The sequence below is a fragment of the Nipponia nippon genome, unplaced genomic scaffold (assembly GCF_047370975.1).
Source record: "Nipponia nippon isolate SJK-2023a ecotype South Korea unplaced genomic scaffold, ASM4737097v1 scaffold_4, whole genome shotgun sequence".
Taxonomy (NCBI): domain Eukaryota; kingdom Metazoa; phylum Chordata; class Aves; order Pelecaniformes; family Threskiornithidae; genus Nipponia; species Nipponia nippon.
Window position 1 is genome coordinate 87568905 of NW_028262358.1, and position 23063 is coordinate 87591967.

Sequence of the window (23063 nt, forward strand, 5' to 3'; positions counted from 1 at the left end):
TCGGAGGGAGCTGGGGCTCCCGGCCAGCCCGGTCCCCGCGGGGGGAGATGCGATGGGGAGGGGGGGGGTCGCCTCATTAAGGTTTATTGCGGGGTGCGTCTGCCGCGGGCCGGGGGGGGCGCGGGGCTGTTTCGGCCTGGGCGCGGGTGCGGGACGGCGGGGCGGCCTTTCCCTCCGCCCCCAAAACTCTCCGGGCCGGGGCGGCGGGGGCCCCCCGGTAGAGCGGCGGCGGCGGGGCCGGGGCGGCGCTGATTGGGCTGCGGGCGGCCGGGCGGTCTCGGTCTCAGCCCCCGCCCCGCGGCTCCGCCCTGCCCCCGCCGCCGCAGTGACACTAATGAGCGAGTTCTTCCCACCGGTCTCCTGCCTGGAAGTGCTGACAGATCAAGGCAACAAATTTCAATTACAAGCCCTAATTTGTGTCCGCAGAGCGTTTGTTACCCATGTCAGTCCTGCCTGGCCCATCAGACGGGGCAGAACGTGGAGGAGGAGGAGAAGGAGGAGGGGGAGAGAAGGAGCGCATCTGCAGAAAGGAATAGATTTTTTTTTTTCCTCTTTAAAAAAAAAAAAACCAACCCCCCCCCAAAAAAAAACTTGGCTGATAACTCGGATTTAAAAAGAAAGGCGAGGAAAAGCCCCAGCCCCTTGCCTGCGCGGTCGGGAGGACGGGAGGGCGGCCGGCGCGGCGGGCCGGGCGCGGGTGCCGGCGGCCGCGGCGCGCCTGGATGCGCGGGCTGTAGGGGGGCGGGCATGGCCGACAAGCGGCGGTCCTCGCCCGGCACCACCATGAGCCTGAAGGCTCACGCCTTCTCCGTGGAGGCGCTCATCGGGGCCGAGAAGCAGCAGCAGCAGCAGCAGCAGCCGCCGCCGCCACCACCGCGGCAGCCCAAGCGGCGGAAGCTGGGCGGCGAGGACGAGGCGGCGGAGGACGAAGGGGGCAGCGGCTGCTGCGCCAAGAGCTCCCCCGCCGCCGCCGGCAGGACCTGCGGCGAGATGGAGCTGGGCTGCGCCGCCCGCGCCCCCGCCGGTGAGTGCCGCCCCGCGACCCGCCGCTGCCGGTCGGGAGGCCCGCTCCTCCGGCTGGGCTCCCGCTCCCCCTTCCCCTTTATTCCTTCTGTCTTTCCACGCTGCGTGGGCACACGCACCCCACGCGCCCGCCGGCGCTGCCGCTGAAAACTGGCGGGGCTCCCCGCGGCCGGCGGCGCGGCACGGAGCGGGGCGGCTGTCGGCGCGCAGCGCGGTGGAGCAACAGCTGGGGGCTGTTGCCGAGGAGGGGGGAAAGCGCTTATACAGTACATATGTGCTGCCAGACGTCTATATGCAGCTATGCGTGTATATATATATATATACGGCACATATATGTGTGTGTGTGTCTGTAATTTATTGTATATGGACGCGAGTGCGCTTCCACGCTGCGGGGCCAGGCGGCCCGGCCGGCGGCGGTCACGCTAAAGGCGCCCAAACGCAACGCGCCGCCGGCCTCGCACCGCGGACCCGCTGCCGCCCGCTTCGGCCGGGGGCCCCGCACGCCCGGCCCGGCCCCGGGCTCCGCGTCGGGGAGCCCACCCCGGCGCCCCTCTCGCCGCCCGGACGTCCCAGCGCGGCCGACCGGCACTCGGGTCGCCCCCCCCTCCCCGGCCCCCTCCCGGCGCGCAAGGCCGCGGCCCGGGCCCTGCGGGGGCCGCCTCGACCTGAGGGAGCCCCCCGGTCGGGAGGTCCGCGCTCCCCCGGCCCCTCAGGCTTCCTCCGCTCTCTCCGCAGGCGGCTGCGAGGAGGGCTTCCTGGCGGCCTCCCCGCCCGCCTCCCCCGGCGGCTCCCCCAAGGGTTCGCGGCCCGGCTCGCCGCTGCCCACGCCGCAGGCGCCGCGGGTGGACCTGCAGGGCGCCGAGCTCTGGAAGCGCTTCCACGAAATCGGCACCGAGATGATCATCACCAAGGCGGGAAGGTAACGGGCTCCGTCCCGGGCTCGGCGGGCACCCAGCGGGGCGGGCGGGCAAATAACGGGGGGGAAAAAAAAAAACCCCAAACCCCAGATTTACGAGGCAGGTAGATGGCGATAATTTTAGGTGGGCACGGGAGCATGTGGCGTTTCGGGTTTCCTGTTCATTAGGGCGAGTTCTGGGAACGCCGTGTCCTTCTGAGGGGAAACTTCCCCTTTGCAGTGGATACACATGGTGAAAACCTGGGTAGTATAAAAGTATCTGAACTTATTAGAAATTACAAAAACATATTTTATTGAATCCATATGCTACCTTCTACTTTTTCAGAGAGGCTTTATTAATGATTGAAACGCAGTCTTAAACAGCACAAAGCAACATTTGTCTTAAGAGAGTCCAGTCGGGGAATTTCTGTTTTATCTTACAGGTGCACTGAAATAACAGCAAAAACTAGTTAACCGCAGTCAGGTTTACCCTCCTGCTTATTCAGAAATAACGGAGATGGGATTTTTCTTTTGAGTAACGACTTTTAATTGATTTTTCTACATATATTTTTAAGAACAGCAGCAAATAGTGAATAAACTGGAATGGCTTTCAGCTTTATAAAACACAGAAAAGTACCTTTCATTATTTAGCTTGCAGTCAGCTCGTCACTAGGACATTTCTTTCTTTTCTTTTTTTTTTTGGCTTCAAGAATGAACTTTCTCGATAAAAGGCGTGAGCCACGAAATGCATTTTGGTGTTAAAACCACCGCATCAGTTAATTACTCCGTTTTCTCCGCAGAAGGATCTAAATCGTGAACGGGTTGGTGGGTTTTTTTGGTGGTGTTTTTTCTTTTTCTCTCTTTTTTTTTTTTTTTTTTTTTTTTTTTTAGAAATTACCTCGTAGATTCGTTTCTGCTTTCAATAAAGAAGTTTTACTATACCTTTCAAAGACAGAGTAGCTCTTGCACTTCACCTTTAGTAAGCTGCAGACAGGAAGTCCCGTCTCAATAAAGACCATATTGGTGGGTTACAGCATGGCACGTTGGGCTTTTATAACCCCATCCTTGCGGTGTTACAATTGTATCGCCGTGGATTTGGCTTTCTCACTTGCACGCTGCAGAAATGATCCACCATTTGCTGCTGACACAGTGGGAACTGCAGCGGCGATTCGCGTTTCTCTTAAAGTAGGGGTCCTCCTGGCTGGAGGCGGTGTTTGCACATCTCCAGAAATGTATTTCTAGCGAATATCTCAAACGGCTTTAAATGCGTGTCCTGCTAAAGTCAAGTCTCAGACCCGGATGATTTACTGTCTAACAATAAAGTTGAAATGATGTGGTAATAGCTGTACTCCCAAAGCGTATCCCAAAACATACGAAGCATTGTTCGAGGAAATGCACTTTAGAAATCTGTTTTGACATATCGAATGGGCCATTTCATGGCTCTGTAACTGTAATCGTCCGAAAGGACTCTGTAGGCTAAAAGGAAGAACGAGAAAAATCCCACGAACCGGTTACTTTTCCTAAACAACCGTTCCCGAGTCTGTTTCATATTAAAAATGACCTCTCTCTTTCCATGTTCAGGCGGATGTTTCCCGCAATGAGAGTGAAGATCTCAGGTTTAGACCCACATCAGCAGTATTATATCGCTATGGATATCGTGCCAGTGGATAACAAAAGATACAGGTATGGTGACTTTAAGGCAAAAAACATATGATGCAAGCCACAGGGAGCTGGGCTATTGGAAGAAAACATTAACACTATATAAATTAGCAGAAGGTCGTGTTTAGCTCTCCTTCAGATTTCTATTTTCATCCCAGTGCATTTAAAAAAAATAAATGGTGCCAAGTATGCAAAACCAACTAAAATTTCTGTGGCAGCCCTTTATACGGTTGCCTTACATTGTGTATGTACTGTGGGCAGATGCTCAGGTTTTGGCTTTCAGAGAGCGCGGCTTTAGTGCAATCAGGAAACGTTATCATATTTTATTCCTCATCATGTCGGTGGGAATTATTTCCGATTAACAAATAAATATGAAAATGCACATTTTTCTAGTGCTAAATGGCATTAACATTAATTAATAACATCGATAGCATTGATGTCTGATTTAATGGCATGTAAGCTTTCTTGGTCACGCTTCAAATTGATTATATCATTTAATTTTAAAAGCTGTTTATCACTCAGATATTTGTTTGCTTAGATTCACAAAGGGTAATATTTCTAATTACAGTTTTTTAAAGAATTGGTGGCATTGTTGTCTGAGGAATAATGCGAAGAACAAAAGAGTTGTTCTTTGAACATTTAAGAGTAGGAATTATGTGCTGAAGCTCTCACTATGGCAAGGGCAGTTGTGTTTTGAGAGAGCTAGTTGGACTCTGCTGAAACCACTGGTCCTGTAGAAATGTTTGCAAGATCGGGTCCGCAGCAGTTAACTATTGTGAGTTGTAGACATTTTGTAGGTCTTGCTCTACAGATGCGATCCCATGCTCCGTAGTAGCCAGGAGGAGCCGGGCCAAGTAGTTCAGTGGAGGCGCAGTCTGGTCCTTACCAATTGCTGGTTTGATTGTTTCAACCCTATACTTAGTATAACGTAGGGAAAACCGCTGCAGATTTAATTGTAGAACTAGGAATATTCAGACTAGGACTAAAAGGTTGGTTCTGCAGGAATGCTGCCTCGTTTCCTAAGCAAACACTGCCCTATGTTTTTTGTGTGTCCTTACCTCATTGACTGCAATTTTGTCCTTTTCTCGTGCGGTATATAAGGCATTTCTTAGGATCATTTTAGATTTTGTGTTTTTCAACAAGGTGCAGGTACCAGTGCTGAGGATGTCCAGTACATACAGTTAGGGGAGGCTTTTCTCACTGTACAACAAAGAAAAAATGCTTTTTTCTTTGGACCACTACAGTGCAGCTCAAATGAAAGCCCTTTTCATGGTTGGTGTTGCACGTGTGCACTTAGCAATCTAAGCATATCATTCCTAGAAGGTCTAAGCATTTCCTTAATTTGCAGAAAAAGTGAGGTAATTATTCCGAATTATACAAAACTATTAATATGAGAAATTAAAAACAGGTATATTGAATACGAGTTGTTTAAACCTCCTTTCATTTAAAATAAATACAATCATACTGAGCTGCGCTCTCTGCCCAGTGTGATACATGGTGCCCAGATAACTGAAGTAACTTAACAGAAGCTGTATGAAGGGCAGTATTTTCTCAGTTGGCAAACTTAAATTTCTGTAATCATGTATTAGTACCACACCTTTAACCTTCCTGCTAAATATTAATGTTTCATATGTTTTACTTGATTCCATTTTTCATTCTTTGCTGTGCAATCTCTGATTTTTTTTTTTTAAATTTTTTTTTATTGCTGACTGTTATTTTAACTTTGGCTGTTCATGTGGCTTTACAAACTGTCTTGTAGATCTTTAGATTTGAAAGATACAACAGCAGTCACATATGGAGCCTAGCCTTTAGTTGTCATAGCAGATAGCAAAACTAAATGGAAATGAAGCGAATTACATCTAGGTCTAGATTTCTAGCAAAATTGGACCTTGTTGTAAATAGTTGGAAGCTGAAACTGTTCAAAATATTTCATGTGTATTTATGACTTTATTTACTTTTGTTGGAAAAGCATGTATTTAGTATAAACCAACAAATATAAAAGAAATGAAAAATGTTACACCAGTTGGCTGTGTGATCTGGGGTTGAGAGTTTGTCTCCCGGTGAAAATTTCACCACCATTCTAGATCTTAGTTTTACAGGTTGATATGAAATGTACAGGACGATGCCTGTATTGGATCATTTTGTTTTCATTTCTGATTATGTTATTAGTCATTTTCTAATAAGGAACTGAATTGTGCGAACAAATGATTTGATAAAGTCTTTCTTGTTTTTATTAAAAAGTATAGCTGAACTACTGGAATTTTACTGTACCTGAAAAAATACCTTTACGTTTTTAATTAGTGCTTTTTAAATTGCCCTGTGAAGTGTCTGCCTTCAAAATAAGTTTTCTACCAAAGCAGGCACTATTCTTATTAGAAAATGACTTTGTCAGCATTGACCTATCAAATGAAATACAGGCTGTTTTTTTTCATTTTTAAGCCTTTCTGCAATACTAGTCAAGAAAATTAATATGGTCTTGCAGAAATAGCAAGAGCGTAGTTTGACATAGTTTCATTATTTTTCCCAATCATAATGTTCTTTCCCTTCAATAGCTTTATTTATAGACTCTTATTAGACTCAACATGTTAAATCTTCCAAATATGGAATTACTGCTCGATTTGATAAATGAAGGACTAGATTCTTCCCTGTTTGCTGATGCCTATTCAGAGCAGAGCTGTAGCAATCAATGAACTGACACCAGCTTAAAGCTCAGTGTGGAGCCTAGTGTTAAGACTGTTACTGATTTTAAGGAGACTAAGGTCAGATTGGAGCATGGTTTTTAACTTTACTTTTGCGGATACCAGAACTATGTTTCGAACTAAAAAAATAGCTTTTGTTTATTGTCCTTTCATGTTTTGTTAATTGGTGGCTTCTTGCTGTATGTATGGGCCCTACCCTAATTTATGAATACTGAATGGGTCTGATAAATTATTTCTGGTTTTGTGGTTATAGGCATTTGTTTTCTTTTTATAGGTACGTTTATCATAGCTCCAAGTGGATGGTGGCTGGTAATGCTGACTCCCCGGTACCGCCTCGTGTTTACATTCACCCCGATTCACCCGCCTCCGGCGAGACATGGATGAGACAAGTGATCAGCTTCGACAAACTAAAGCTTACCAATAACGAGCTGGACGATCAAGGGCATGTGAGTACTCGCTCTTCTGTGGTGTTATATGTAGGCACATTGCTCAGCCCTGAAAGACTGACGTACAGCTTCAGGGTGCCAGAAATAGGCTTGACTTTTCAAAGCTGTTTTGGAACTTTACTGTCCAGATCTAAAATCTGCTTACTTTCTGCTCCGATAATTAACTGCTTATTAGAGCCTGCTGTTTTACTCCCCCCTCAAAAACAGAACTCCTTCTGCAAAGTAAGACTTTACAAGGCAAAATTGCCTAATACGAAGGGGCAGAATTGCTCTCATGTTTTCCCACCGAGTGTGTTACTCGCAACTTCTGCTCCGATCAAAAACGACGCGTAAATTCACAAGTGGCTAGAAGAAACATTAATAGTGTGTAATAACTTCATGTGAATAAAAATACACTTAACTATTTTCTTAACCTAAACATTTGTGTGAAATCCCATGAGGTGTTAATAATTGCAGTCAAAAACGAACAACATGGGAGCTGGGTTTGCTCCGATAATGATTTATTACATACCTTATGAAGCAAGACCCTTTCACAGCTGAGGCTCATTACTTCTGAAATAACTGGCGAAGACGTATGCAGTATGAGTGTTCTGTTTGCAAGTTCTAAATTGTTTAGTTATGACATTATCTAATGTGACAAAATGTGTTATGTTAATATTTCCTTTTCTCTTCAAAACTGTTGAAACATGACAGATGTAAGCCAGTATCTTCCCAGCAATCCCTGAAATAGTTTTACTTGACACCTGAGGAAATAATTAAAAAATGAGAATTGTTTTTAGTCAGGGTGAAGTCTTTAATTTTGCAAGATCCCGTAATAAATGGCGAATGTTGGCTTTCTTTCAGAAGGAGCATTGAGTTCCAAGTGGTAGAGTTTTAAGATGTTAGAGACAAGTTTTGAGACAGGATGTGGATTCCATTGTCCTTGGCGTAGCCCAATTTATTAAGCAGGATACTTTCTCCTTCACGAAAGGGAGTGAAAGAAAACGTACCTGGCACAGAGTACAAAGATACTACATGTATCTTTCAGTATAGTTGTAACTCTGTGACATTAAGCCAGGTATTTTGTCAATACATAGTCCATGTTTATAAGCTTTTTTTTCTCCCTGTTTGTGTTTGCAAAGGAGATTAACTCGAGACTCTGGTCAAATCGTGCAGGAGCTACAACTTCTGTGTTACAGAGGCAGGAATACAGGAGACTGGCTGGACTGAGCTAGCAAATGTGATAACAAGGATAAAAAGCCTCCCTTTCATATCATACTGTTCATAATTTTGTCGCACTCTTCTTTAAAAGGAACGTGGAGGCATTTATATCTCTTCAGTTAGCAGTGGTTTTGTTAAGGATTGTAAGAAAGACGTTTTACATTGCTGCTTTCCGGCATTACAGTTATGGGGTCTCATTTGGGAGTGTTTATTTGAGTAAAGCTTAGGACAGGTAGTTCCCTTAGTTTCCCTGGCATTCGTGTATTTGCGACTCTTCTTGAGTGGGAGTTGCTCCCTCTGAGTCCTGAGTCTATTGTAAGGGCTTTAAAAAATGAAGCGGATCCGAATGGGTAAAATGTCGCTTTTCCACTGGAGAGCAGGCCGGCTGGTTTTTGTATTCAGTCGTTTCAGAGGGGCGATACATGGGTACTGCAGTCCACCCATGCACTTGCAGTCGCAAACTGCCCTGTGATAAAATCTCAGCTATGTAAAGAATTGTATTTTTCCATCCCAGATCTTAGCTTTGTTTTCATTCTGAACTGAAACCTGTGTAGTGTACACAGCACACCATTATTCATAATATGGGGGGATATAAATTTTCTGGTCTTTAGTTAAGTGTTTCGATTTGGAAACTAGTGAAGCAAAGCCTTAGTACAGTGATTTGAGACACATTGAACTGATTCCGAGCTACGGCAGTGCCCCTCCTCCCCAAAATGGAAATTTAAGTATTAAAATAAAAGGACAAAAGAAAGATGACTGTAAAATAATTTCATATTTCTCAAATCTGGGAAATTGCAAACATGTCATTCATAATTACCAGAAAAGGCAAAAGCAGAAAGCAGAAAAGTGTCTCTTCCAATGGGTACATTTTTTTCTTTTAAAGCTATGGTAGTGTGGAATGCTGTATTGAAAAAGCTATGTAGCCTCTGAATGCCTCCAGCAATAATGGAAAATGCATAATCATATTTTGTGATGAATATAAAAAACAATTGTTTCACATAAGCAGGAAGGAACTGTTTTTCTCAAAAGGGTACCAGGGGAAGGATGGGAGATTAGAAGAGCTAGGGGTCAAGGCTCTACTGTCCCTTGAATATTTGTTTTTACATCAAGTGTTCTGACTCTCCCACCCCTGTATGGAAGATGGGGTATACTTTAGATTATTAGAAAATTGTGGTGTGGGTTTTTTTTTTTATTTTGCCCCTCCCACTTAGGCAGAATGGCTGAGAGAGACCTTGGTGGGGTCTCTGTGCTCTGCCATCATTCCTCCAGTAGTTGAAGCAGTGTCGGGCTTTACCTGTTGTTCTTTGGGTGTGCTTTCCATGCTGTCTAGTTCTGGGGCTTTAATCCTTATTGAAATAGTTCCCTTATTCTTCCTGTGCTCCTCAGAGGTCCCGGCTTTTGCAGAGTTTTTGTGTAAAATCCCAGGGCTGGGTTTTGATCTTGCAGGTGTTGAGGTAGGGAGCTCACATAAGATCAACCCAGAGCCCTTTTACCTATTCCAGAGTATTAACTGTCAGAATCGGTGAAAGAAGTGACCCAGGTCCATGGGAATGGGGACAATATTTGCCAACAGACTCTAAGGTAGCATTCCTGTGCAATATTTGTATTGTCATAGTAGCTCATGGCAGCCAGCTCCCCTTGCACTGCGTTGGCCTGGGATTAGCTTCTTGTGAAAGGAGATCAGCCATCTCTAAGACGACTTGCTTCGCTGCTCGAATGCTTTCCGGGCTCCTTGCTGCCTGCTGCTATTTTCATCAGTATTTTGAGGGGGAGTTTGTGACGACGTAACTTTATAGCACTGTTCTGCGGAGAGATTTTGAAGTACATCTGCACGTAGGATGCTCTCTGATACATGGGTTCCACTCAAAGGCTGAGGAGATCAAGCAAAATTTGTAAGGATATGTTTTCCTTGTGTGGTTTTGATCTCAAAAGGGAGTCCCAGGGTGAATTCCGTACTTTGGAAAGATTGTGTGCTTATAGAGGCATTAAGGCTCGATGGCATCATCAAGACACATACTGTGGCATTTGTGGCATTTCATCTGAGTCGTGATAGCAAAGAAAAGTAAACCTGCATTTTGCAGTTGATGCTGAGAAGTGCGTGGTCTGGGTGCTCTTTGTTAATGCCTCGCATCCCTCTCTCATCTGTGGAGTAAGTGCCGTATTGTAAAAGCAATCTTTCCCTCTGGCTGGTTAGAGCTGCCTGATTTTTCTATTTTGATGTAGTTTTTAATCTGAATTTCAGTAGAGGGGAAGAGTCAATATTTTTGATGCTATTTTCCATGCTTTTAAACTGAGTATTTTTTGATGCAGAGGAACATCTTTTAGTGAAAATGAGGCATCCATAAGGCACTCCCTGAGCAAATTAATTGGAGCCTGTGATGTCGTTGTCAAAACCTTACTTACAGGCTAATAAAACCCCTGATTATCCAGAAACTTGGCTTATCCAAAATGGGGTCATGTCATCTGGCCGGGACCAAGTGTATTAAACTAGCCAAACTCTAGTTTATCCAAATGAATGTAATGTCCTCTATGTCATTTGAGTGAATGAACTTCCACGGTGTCTGGCATAGGGGCTCTGTCAAGTGCCTGAGCACATGCAGATTCTGAGGCTACTCAAGGAGCAGGAAATTAAAAAGCTCCCCCTGAATGTTGATTAGTGGTTCCACAGGCCAATAGCCATAGGACTATTTATTTATTGAGTTACTAATTTCGTAGACCTTCCAACAATAATAATTGAGCTTCCAATTACTTTTTTTTTTCTTGAAATCTTCTATTTTAGTAGTGGTTAGTTGAAGTAGAGTAAAATAGAGGAAAAATTCTGTATTTTAAATCGCCTCTAAAAATTTGTGAGCAATACCAAGAGGTATTTTTGTGTTTAACTTTATGCACTGTGAGTTCATATACTTCTCATTTATCATTTATTCTTAATTGAGTTTTTGTATGCTGGGAGGGGTTCGTGTATTGTTATTCATTGTATTATAAATCTAGGATTATTAACACTTTAGAGTTTTGGATTTGTGTATTATTTTACTCTAAATTTTTGCTCCTTCAGAGTGTGAGAGTCTCAGCTTGTGTTCAAAACAGGATATATTTCCAGCCTTTGGGATATCAGGAAAAAAAATGCTCTAAGTATATCCCAAAGGTTCCAAAAACAAAAGGCAAATGCTGTTGCTGTTAATCCTGTTAGATCAAATCCAGACTCCAATGGAAAAAAGTGACAAAACTTCCCTAATTCCAGTGGGACCAGGACTTCACTCCTGATTTTTTTTTTTTTTTTTTTTTTTTTATTGAGCCAGTCTCTGAATTTGGAGCTCCTGAGTCGTAATTTTTAAATGCTCAGGGTTGGCAATAACATAAATGCACAGGGATTAGACTACTGTAATAAGAACCTTCAGAGGTTAAAGAAAACATTTGATTTCCAGTAAGTGGCATGGTAAACACATACCATAATCTGTTCCAAAAAGCTATTAGTCCTGAAACAGCAGGGTGTCCTTTCTAATAAATGTTATCTTTTTTCCTTTCATGACTGCATAGATTATCCTTCACTCTATGCATAAATATCAGCCTCGTGTCCATGTCATCCGAAAAGACTGTGGAGATGATCTGTCCCCTGTCAAGCCTATCCCTTCAGGAGAAGGGGTGAAAGCCTTCTCCTTTCCAGAGACAGTTTTCACTACTGTCACAGCGTACCAAAATCAACAGGTAACTTGAGCTTTCTGCTTAGCACTTTACAGGCTTTTCAGAGTAGACCAGGGAAGTAAGAGATAGGAGAAAAGTGGAAACTTTTATTATACCACTTATTAAAAAGCATTTTCTAAACCCTTTTCCTATTACAAGTAGCTTTAACTAGTAGTATTGCAGCAGCGCCTGGAGGCTATAGCTGAGACTTCAGGCCATGTGGGCTAGATGCTGCATGTAAAAAGTCATTCTTATTATGGAGATCACACAGTCTAATGAGCATAGTTAATGATGACTTAATTATAAATACAGCATTGAAGCATAAGGCAAAGAGCAGTCTAATTTTTAAGGGTGTTTTTGTACCTTTAAGTGCAGATACCTGTCTGGATAGAATTTTTTAAAGCACTTTTGTTCCTGACACCAGTGATTTCAAAACTCCCAAAACAGAGAAGCCAAGGTCTGAAGAAAGTTGCAGTTGTTTTCATTTACTACCTTCAGTGTATATTACTAACTGCAATTTGTCTGGGTCCACACAGATTCAAAGTCAAAAATAAACTACAGGTTGCCTGACTCCGGTGTTTGGCTCTTATTACCACTTGTTTAAGTATTAACATACATAGTGACACCATAGTTAGTGTTGTGACATTTTATTAATTCCACATAAGTTATTGCAGCTATATTTTGGGAAACTATATATGCCTTGCTATCTTTACAAAGAGAAGAGCAGGAGAGCCATGTAAATACAGAAATATAATTATTTGGTGCCTATCCCATTTATTTAAATAAATTACAAGTATTTGTGAGGGTTGCTGGGGTGTTTTTTATGGAGGATAATAGCCTAGAGATAATCTCTTTTCACATTTCCTTCTTGACCCGTACAGAAATAAAATTTAATTCAAATTTTATTGCAGTTAGACAGTGTACTCTCTTAGGTGAAGAATGACATTTGCCAGAAGATTTTTCTCAAGAATTCCAACCTGCCATTTGGTAGCATTAAATACCTATTAGCTTCTCTGGGGATTTGCAAAAATAATGATCGGAAGGCTGGCCCTTATTTTGCTGTGTTTCAGGACAACCATCTTAAACCATGCAAATGTGAAGATGTTTCTACTCCACTGTCGGCTTAATTCTGTCAGGATAATGATTTTGTGTGTTACTTAGCTGAATTTGTAGGTAATAATTTCTCTAATCATGTTCACAGATCACTCGTCTGAAGATTGATAGGAATCCCTTCGCCAAAGGGTTTCGGGATTCGGGACGTAACAGGTAGGTGTTGGAGAAGGAGGTGGGCTTGTTACTGCTGACAGAATCGGTTTGTGAAGGCTGGTCGAGGGGAATACCTGTATTAACAGATAAATTAGTCTGAGGACTTGGACTCCTTGGGGGAGCACTTAGGTTTCCCAGTAACATTCTCTGTGGTGGGCTCCCATTCCTACTCCTCTGACCATCTAGGTCAAGAACGGGTTGGTACTCGGCTTGACTCATGTACTCAAGTTTCCTTTCGGTGGAAGTGGTGACATACTGTGAAGGCTGCAAATGGAATTAGCGCATACTCAGATCTTTGATTTCAAGCTGTTCCTGAAATCTCCTCTTCTGGCTGGAGACACAAACTGTGGATACCAGTGTCAAACTGTAAGCCCAGGTTCTCTTGCATGTAAGTGGCATTTAGTATGGATGAAAGGCTCGTTGTTTTCTCTTAAAGGGAGAAACTAAGTCGCCTCGTGCAGTAACCTTATGTTTAGTACACTTGCCTAGGAGGTGGGAGACCTGTGTTCAAGTGTCTCTTTAGCCTAAGGAGTTTTAAATCCACTTCCTAGGTGAATGCCTTTTCCTACTAGGCTGTAGATGACCTTGAAACGAGCCTGGTTTCCATGTCCTCTGTTGTGGTTGGACTGATTAATTGCTTGTTCTCTCTTGATCCATGAAACTTTCAAAATAGCAATGGGGAATCTGAGTAGTGCAAAGTGGAGACTTGGGTCTAGTCCCTGCTGCCAGTACTGATGAGTTATTTTATCCAAACACTGTTTAATGCAAAATACTTAAGCCTGTTATGAACTGTATGTTAAACTATTTCAGCTAGAAAAAAGGCAGCATTTAATTGTGGTACATATGGTACATCAGTTCCAGTGAGCACATTGCATTTGGTGTCTACAGCTGCTATATTTATGACCTAGCCTTGCAGAGAAGGGAGCAAATTCTGTGCTGGTAGGAATGCTCAGAGAGTATCTTTTGGTAGCTGCTTTGTTGAGCTGCTCTTTTAGCAGAGGCTACAGCATTAAAGCCTGTTTTCTGCTTCCACCTGAGTTACATAAATGCTGAGACTGGACAGCAAACGAGTATTTTTTTAGAAGAGGAACAGTTATAGAAAGGGTGGGGTAGCTGTAAAGATTTACAGGAACCCACTGTAAGTATCTTTTAAGTTTGCACTCTGCATTTATTGCTCTCTAAGATTTTTGTCTTCTAGCAAGAAACATGCTCTCAGTTGGCCATGCTCTGTATTAGGGCCTGGAAAGGATCTCCCAGGCACCAGCATAAATGGAGATTTATCCTCCTTTGTAGCCTTCTGGTTTGAAATTAAGTGAACAGTAACTTCCAGATAAATACAGTGACTAAAGAAGCAAAACATGTTGTGTGTACTTGGGGAAGAAAAGAGTTGCCATACGTGCCCTATTTGACAGCTCTCTGTAGGCGGTGTCTCTACTACGCGTGCTTTTTGCAGAGCTATAAAATAAATACTAAGGAGCCTCCTAAGCAGTGTGAAACCCTGACTCTGAAATTTCTGAGTTTAAGTGGAGTTAGAATTTCTTCCATAAAGTTCTATGAAACAAGAGAAGATGCCCTTGAAAACAGAGAGGAAAGAATCATTCAGAAACCAGTTTTCAACTGGATTTAACGTGGCGGGACAGCCGTGGTATTACCCAAGGATGATGTAGGTTCAGAAAGAGTCCTGCATCTGCAACCACGCAAATCCAGTTGTAGGACTGGGGATATCCAGAGAGGTTTGGGTTTTTTTTTTTGTTTGGCTGCTAGGAGTAAGTTTGGTCTGGGCAGTAGAAAAAAAGCAGGATATTTTAATTGCAAGACAGTTATAGTTTATGGAAATGGATTAGGAGGCCAGTCCTGTAGGAAGGGCCAGCCTCTATAAATGTTTCGGAGCTGGCTTTAGACAAGGTCTGAATGCTTTTACTGTAGCAACCACACTCGTTACAGAAGTGACTCTGCAAACTCTTGTCCGTTGCAAATTGACATTGATTTACTGAAGTCAGTATTGCTGTGTTCTTTAATAGGCTCTGTGGTACTGAATAAGCGTGTTTGGGAATCCAGCTCAGATTTTTAATTGTCGAGGAAAGTTTCCTTTTTAATTTAAATTACTAGTCCACTCAGTTGATTATTATTTTACTCTGCTGCTAAACATTGAAATTAAATGTTAAGTTTTGGTTATCTTCATTGTTCTAGCTGGTATACTTATCACCTAGGCACTTTAATCTCCAACAAAAGCGTAAAAAAATACTGTGGTATCATTATATCCAACTTTTCAGTGTTGCTTTAATTACTGCAGCTATCTTACTCTGTACTGCTGCATGCAGTAATTCTGTTTAATTAAAAATAGTCCCTTTCAGGTCATTCTTGTTCAGTCCCGCAGGCTGTTTTACAGAAATCAGTAGCTTCACCTTTTAAAAGCATTCCCTGTGCATTTGCAAAGTGCAACAGAATTTATGTGCTGAGAATAGTTTCATTCTTCAGTTAGGCCTTAAGTTTGACCCTATAAAAACTTTTACTCAGGAAAGGACCAGAATTTCTCCCTTTAAATACTTCAGGAAAAACATAACTGTTTTGTTAAATAAACTTAGCCATTTGATAGCGTAAATTAGGGTGGTGATAAAATGTGGAAATTGTTCGAAGGCATCTTGTATAAATTATCACCTTGGCTACACTCCTCCAGGAGGTGGCTTTTATCTCTGCTTTAACTAGAAATGAAAATTCAACGTTGCTGCAGAAAATGAAGGCTATCTTTTTAGTCCAGGTTCAGCTAATAAATACTTTATAACTGTTTCCTGAAATACATTTGTGATCCTGCTGGAAATGCAATGGGGAAGAAGCAGTATCAGAAGAACACGTTGGTAGCTTCAAATTGGGCTGTTTGCATAATTCAAGTTTACAGAGTGCTCCTGCTCAAAGGCAAGCACTTGTATTTAGTGTGTGCCTGATGCTGACACTTAACAGGCCTTTGGGGCCCAGCAGCCAAAAATAACAGCAAAATGATACCTCTGAGGTGCGTTATTCATAAAATTCTATCAGAAAACAAAGGACCCTTTACCTTCAGGAAATAGGGATTCTTCTAGATATTGTCTGCCATGACTGTCTACCCAGTTATTTCTGTTTTGTCATGACACTTTAAAGAAAATGATTGCCTTTAGAAACTGAGAAATCCTCATTTTGCTCAGCACATAATAACCAAGACACAACATTGCTTTATGCATTTTAGTAGCCAAAAAGCTGTATACCCAGGGCTTTCTCATGTTGCACACGTGAGTTTCCAACTCATTGGTAAGGACTGGAAATCCTGTTTTAATAGAAGGTGTCAGTGGATCACCTTTGTTCTAGGCAGAATAGGAGATTGTCCCTCTGGCAGTTAGAGCATGACTTTTAAGGAAATGTCATACTAGGAAAAAACACGTAATGTCATTTTAACCAAGTTGTCGTCATCCTGCCCCCCCAAAAAAAGCCAAAAGCCAAAACTGACATAGAGAGCCAGATTGTGGAAATGGGAAACTCTTTGCATGCTGCCAGCCCAGTGACTGCAGATCTCAGCGATATCATGGATTAAGATGTAGGGCTCTTTTTAGAAAAGCAAAATGAAACTCAAAATAATCCTGAAATTTACTAATTATTATATGCTTCTGAGGTAAACCATGCAGAGAAATGTGACAAAATACAGCTTGCTTTCATGATGCTGTGATGTTTTTGTTCTAAATAGAATGGGACTGGAAGCTCTGGTAGAGTCTTACGCCTTCTGGAGACCTTCACTGAGGACACTTACATTTGAAGATATACCTGGGATACCCAAACAAGGTAATGGTCGTCTTTGTGTTCTTTCAAAACAAAAATGCATGAAGATAAAGCTTTGCCTGTCATTCTTTACAAAAATCTAGATGAATGTGTCACCTGCAGAGAAAAAGCAACCAACCAACCCCAGTGCAGGCCATCACCTCTCATCAGAGCTATTCTAAGTTAGAAAACTAATGCTAACTGAACCACCGTGGCAGTAAAAATGTTAGGTTGTAAAGATAAATTGGATCACATGTGGAAGATGACAGTTATTTAAAGATGGAATAACCTCTTCCTTAGTGTTATGGTCTGGCTAGATACACAAGGCAGAGTATTGACTTCTGTTGTACACATCCAGAGTCCAATATAGGAATTACTTGTGTGTTTAAGAGGGAAAAAAAAAGGAATGGGAGAAGAAATGTCCTCTAAGTAATGAATCAATAGTGGCGAACTTAATTGGGTTTCCTCCTTGGAAAGCCTCCTTGATTCTTAAAGACCTAAAAATTGTTCAGTAAAAGTCCCAACAAACTTTATCTGCATCCTAGAGCTTGAAAAAATGGACTTCCTCTCCATTTTGTTTCTTCCTGCTCCTGAGTCCGTAACCTCTTGGCTCCCACTTTCTCCGTTGTAGAGGTAGTGCTGTGGGGGAGGGAGGGGTATTTAAATGGCCTGTTTGGACAGAGAGGGGAGTTTCTGTACTCTTTTTCTGAGTTCCTTTGTTTCCAAAGTACCCCAAGGCCTATAGAAAACTTCTCAGATGTTTCCCAACTAAATCAGACATATTGCTCTTGATTCTTCGCATTTCCTGCTACCAAATTTACAGACATCCTTCCTGCCTTCTTGATAATGTATTCCAAAGCCATTAAGCATCTTCAGAGCAGAAACCCAGAAAACATGGAAATATACAGAAATTGCTTTTGTCGACTTCTCCTTAGCCCACTCCTTTGAGAAATCTTGAGCATCTGTGCCTGATGTGTGTGATTAAGAAGGAGTTTTTGTGCCAAGTCACAGATACGTTGGATGAGGGTTGGCAGAGTTTTGGGTGGAGGATGGGGGGACTGTCCTCATAAAAAAAGCCTGTGATGAAAAACCAGCATCAGACCTGAAATACCTTGTTAGACTGTGTAAGACTGAAAGGCAACTCACTATGAAGTTAAAACATCTAGGAGACAGGCCAGCTGTATTGCCCTGTGTGTATATAGCAGCACTGTTTGAAAGCAGGGGAACTGCTGCCATGAACTTCCCCCTTCCTGTTGCAGGTTAAGGAGCTTGTTGAAATTACTGTGGATGTTCACAGAATGGGAACTGGGATCCTTGCAAAATCTTTAGTTGACTGTACCTTGGCCAGTAGGGTGGTTTAGAGACTTACTGAAAGACCCCATTAGAAATGTGTCCTAGTTGTTAATGCTGGAAGCGCCCACCTTCGGATAGCGGACGCATTGACATAGATTAGAAGAAAAATAAGGATGCCTTATGCTAGGATTTCTTTAATGTGGCAGTGTCTCATGGTGCTTTTTGCATGTTGTGGCCTGTCAGCAGAGCAAGAAGAAGCAGGCAGAGTTCACTGATAATGTATTTTTCTTTTTAGTAGCTCACCTATCGTGAAAACCTATTAGCTTATTGACAGTGTGTATCTCTGCGGCATCAAGCTGTTTGATAGTGTGATTCGCAAACAGGAGAGGCTTCTGTGTTCAGTGCCTTCCACCTGAGAGACTGTGAAAGGCCCAAATCAATTTCTCTACGCTCATTTTTGGGGGAGATACAATCTCTAAGAAAAGGAAGTGTTTCTTACATCTGGGAAACTTTCAGTCCTGAGAAAAGGCTTCACCTGTAGAAAGCAGGGCATTTTCAGGAGCATTCAGCACTGGTATTTGTCATGTAAGAAGTTCTGATGTCAGTAAATGAAGTCTGTGAACAGTTTGCTGCAAACATAAGCCTCCACCTACCCGTTCAAGAAATGAAGCAGCTGCGCACAGTACTTGGCCTACATTTTTCCTGAAGTTGTTCTGAAGTCTTGTTCTCAAGCATTTTGGTTTGAAGTTGGAAGTTCTTTGTTCTGAAGTTGTGAACTTTCCTGAAGCTATAGAACTGTGTGAGCCTCTGTCATTTGAGCTAAGGAGCCAGTTCCTTAGGTGGTGCTCTGACAGTGAGTCAGGCACAGAAGGCTTGAAACGCACTCGGGTGTAGCAACAGCATAGACAATACAAAATTCGTAACTTTGAAGAAGGCCTCCTGTGATGTGGTACTCGCCTGGCTACATGTTAGCTGCCATGCAGCTTGTTTCCCATGTCAAACAAAGAGCAGTTAACTTTTTGGGCAGGAGCAGTAAGTGTTGAGTAATGGTTGCAAAAGCATAACTTACGTTCTCTTTCTTGGACAGGTTGTTTCTTTAAAAATAGGTGTGTGCCACACATACACCCCCTGCACATGTATGTACATGCCATTTTTTGTATGAATTTGCGTTGTGTTTCATGTCAAGGGTTATTATAAAAGACACAAGTCTTGATCTGTCACCTAGAAGCGAACCTTTGCCAACATGCTTCTTACACTGTAATATTCTCTTGCAGGAAATGCAGGTTCCTCTACTTTACTCCAGGGATCTGGCAGTGGAGTGCCATCTACCCACCCTCACCTTTTACCGGGTTCCCCTTGCTCATCTCCAGCCTTCCACCTCAGTCCCAACACTAGCCAGCTCTGTAGCCTTGCTCCAGCTGACTACACAGCTTGTGCCCGCTCAGGCTTGACCCTGAACAGATACAGCACCTCTTTGGCTGAAACCTACAACAGGCTCACAAACCAAACCAGTGAGACGTTTGCACCCCCGAGGACTCCCTCCTATGTCGGTGTGTCGAGTAGCACAACTGTGAATATGTCTATGAGTGGCAATGATGGGGATGCATTCAGCTGCCCACAGACTGGCTTATCTATGCAGATTTCAGGGATGTCTCCGCAGCTCCAGTACATCATGCCATCCCCATCCAGCAATGCCTTTACCACTAATCAAACCCACCAAGGCTCCTACAACACGTTTAGACTGCACAGTCCCTGTGCGCTCTATGGATATAACTTTTCCACATCCCCTAAACTGGCTGCCAGTCCTGAGAAAATCGTTTCTTCCCAAGGAAGTTTCTTGGGGTCCTCGCCAAGTGGAACCATGACGGATCGGCAGATGTTGCCCCCCGTGGAAGGAGTGCACTTACTTAGCAGTGGGGGGCAGCAGAATTTCTTTGACTCTAGGACCCTAGGAAGCTTAACACTCTCGTCTTCTCAAGTGTCTGCACATATGGTTTGATGAAGCCTTTAAGTAAAAGTACAGTATGTTTGGTGTCTACAATGTATTTCTTTTGGAATATGAAAGGACACTCGATGTAGCTTGTAAAGTGTGTGTATATATAATATGAGAGGAAGTTTCACTGAATTTTTGACTTGCTTGTGGCCAGATTATTCTCCTATTTTGAGCTACGTGGAGTTTGTTGCGGCACAGACTGCTTTAGTTTTCTGGTATAGTACACTTAGTTGTATAACACGTTGGGACATATGCAACAAATTAAGTAAGACTTCCTCCCCTTTCCCCCTCCTCTGTTCTAACCCCTTTAAAGAATGAAATGACACTTGGAGTATTAAACAACACAAACAAGCCCACTTACATTTCCTATAGTACTAGTGAGTTTCTTTAAAACATTAATACAATGATAAGCTGATGCACCAAAGGCATTTTACAAGTTTCTTCTCTGTTATAAGGGATATGAAGGGTATTTGGACTTTTAAGTGTTAAGCATCAAGCATCCAGCCTGAAATAGAAGTTTAGGTAATGGATTATTTACAAAGTAAGTGGAAAGATTAGTTTGCCTTATCATGATATGCTGGTTTTAGCTTATCAATGGCACAGCATTCTTACTAGAATTTTTTTTTTTTCAGCATTAGTCTAGATTTATGTTTAGGTATTTGAAGACAGATAATGCATATTCAAATTGTGGTGATAGGAGTAATTTAAATCAACAGCAGAAGAAGCAGCATTTCTTGGTACAGCATGAACTTTGGGGTGCTTCATTTTTGTCAAAGGAAGGGCTTGATGCATTTTTTCCTCCATAAATATTGCCTATAAGACATTTACTGGACAGTAGGATATTCTAATGTATCTTTGTTTTTGTATTTTTACTTTTTTAAAGGAAAATGCAGGTTTGATTTAGGAAAAAAAAAGTGAGCAGGATGAGAAATTTCATTATTGGTTTTACCCTTGTGTGTGTGTTGTGTTTTGGGTTTGTTTTTTGGATTTTTTTGTTTTTGTTTTTTTAATAAGGGCAAAAAGTCTTCCATCCTCAGTATCTCATAAATATATCTCCTGTAGTAATTAGGCAAATGATCCAGTTTGCCCGCAAGTGTTGTTGGAAGCAGAACGTTGTTGTATTTGCCTCCCTGTAACGTGGCCAAACTGGGACCAGGATTACAATAGGCAAAATTCCTTTAATAGTTTACTTTGAATGCTCCAGCATGACACTTACAGCCTATATACCTCCCTCCAGGGAGCCATCTGTCTTCCTCTTATTCCCTTCTGTGATGAGGTTACTGCTGCTCTGTTTCTCAATCAGTTTTTGCCCTGGAATTAGAGAGGTTCCCTTCCTTCCCAGCTCTGGTTTTAACTGGTGCTTGTAAGAATGCAGATCACAACCTACTCCTGACCAGTCTTCTCCAGAGTGAAAAGGACATGGGGAGACACGTGTCAAGGCGAAATTTCTGTCCTCATCTGCACCTGCACAGCCCCGGTGCGCATCGGTCCTCCTGCAAAAGCTGCCTCCCAGCTGCCCGCCTGTCAGAGCTGAACCACAGAGGCTGTAGAACAGATTTTAATGCTTGAGAGAATGGGTCGTCTTCAACAGTATGCTAAACATCTTTTATATTGTGCAGGTGATGTAAGGGCATTATAAAGTGGGTACAAATGTAGTTGAAAATACTTCCCTGGTCAGCGCTGAAGGAGAGTAAGGCCTTTCAGATTTTACGTTTATCTCTGTTAGATTTTTCAGTGGGATTGTTGTGTTTCTCAAGACTTCCTACGTCTTTTCTGGCAAACAGTGGGCTTAACTGCTCCCACCTCAAGAAAAACTCATTGCAGCTAGTATTTCTCCATTGGGTTGGAGATAATGCATGCAGAAACAGCCCTGTCACTATCTCTTCTTATTATTTGGGAATAGAAGAGAAACCACAGCAGTCTTTAAGCCTGTGCCTGGAGAAGGCTTTCTTTCTATCATACATATTTGTTTATGTTAAAGAACATGTGTAGAAAGTTCTCTTTCAAAGGTGGAAAGACAAGAGGATGAGCCTGCAGCTGAGGAGATGTGGGTTTGCTTCTTTGCTGTCACAAACTTCCCAAGTGACCTTGGGCAATTCACTCAGCCTTTCTATATCTAGGTTTTTTTTCTTCTGTAAAATGTGATAATAACACTTCTCTGTCTCACAGTAAATGATGACAGTACATTAAAGATGATCATCTTTACATCTACTGTACTGTGGACAATACATTACAGATGAATGGCTAGGTGGTGTTCATATACGAGGATAACAAAGAGCATTCATGTACTTCAGGTCTGTCACTAGTTTTGGCATTGCAGTGTCCTTTGAGGCAGACCTCCTAGCAAAGACCTGCAATGCTAAAAACACTGTTCAAAAACCTCACGCTAAGAATTTGTGAAATGGTTTGAAGATGTGTAGAAGATGGGCAAATTTTCAGTTATGTAAATTGTCATAGCTCTATTGGTTTAAATTAACAAGAAACTTGTGTATAGTAATTCCTGCTCTAGCCAAAACTTTGAAATGTTGCAGTTAGACAAATCTTTAAATGGGAAGAATGATACAATTAATCTGTACTTGAAAAAGGTTAATTATCTATGTCATCTTAAGGGCTGTGACTAGGTAGAAATGTGGAAGAGCTAAATCATGCATGTTCCTACAAGGGGAAAGAAAAAAGGTTGTGCATGGCTGTTCATGGAGGTGCTCCTGGCAAGAGTATGTACTTTATTGTCTGGGAATTTTTTAGAACTGGTCTCTTATTTTTCCTCAAATTATTCTTCTCATATAACCACACAATATTGTTTGAAACATTTGTTCCTTAAAATTTGAATCATATTGTAAATACTTCCTGGTGTGTCATTGTGAAAAGACTTAGCTTTTTATCAATATAGTAAATGCTATATATGCATTATATCTATAATTATATATCTGTATTTTACAAAAATGCCACAGAAAATATATTAAAGTGTGTATTCAAACACTTTTTACTACATTTGAAAAATTGAGGGGCTTGGGCCTTTTTCTTTTTTTTTTTTTTTTTTTTTCTTCCTTCTCTACAACTTCAGCAAGACCAAAGGAAGTGACTCTAAGGTAAGCTTTGAAATTCAAAGACTTAATACAACAAGCTGC

General features: G+C 42.3%; 1 protein-coding gene across 1 annotated transcript; it reads left to right on the forward strand.

The window, feature by feature from the left end:
- Positions 1-620: 620 nt before the first annotated feature.
- On the forward strand, positions 621-22769 carry TBX18 (T-box transcription factor 18). The gene is made up of 8 exons (XM_087775356.1): positions 621-1024; positions 1759-1942; positions 3500-3601; positions 6551-6722; positions 11457-11624; positions 12802-12866; positions 16579-16673; positions 19217-22769. The coding sequence occupies exons 1-8, from the start codon at positions 748-750 to the stop codon at positions 19939-19941; spliced, it is 1788 nt and encodes a 595-aa protein (XP_087631482.1). The 5' UTR covers positions 621-747; the 3' UTR covers positions 19942-22769.
- Positions 22770-23063: the final 294 nt, after the last annotated feature.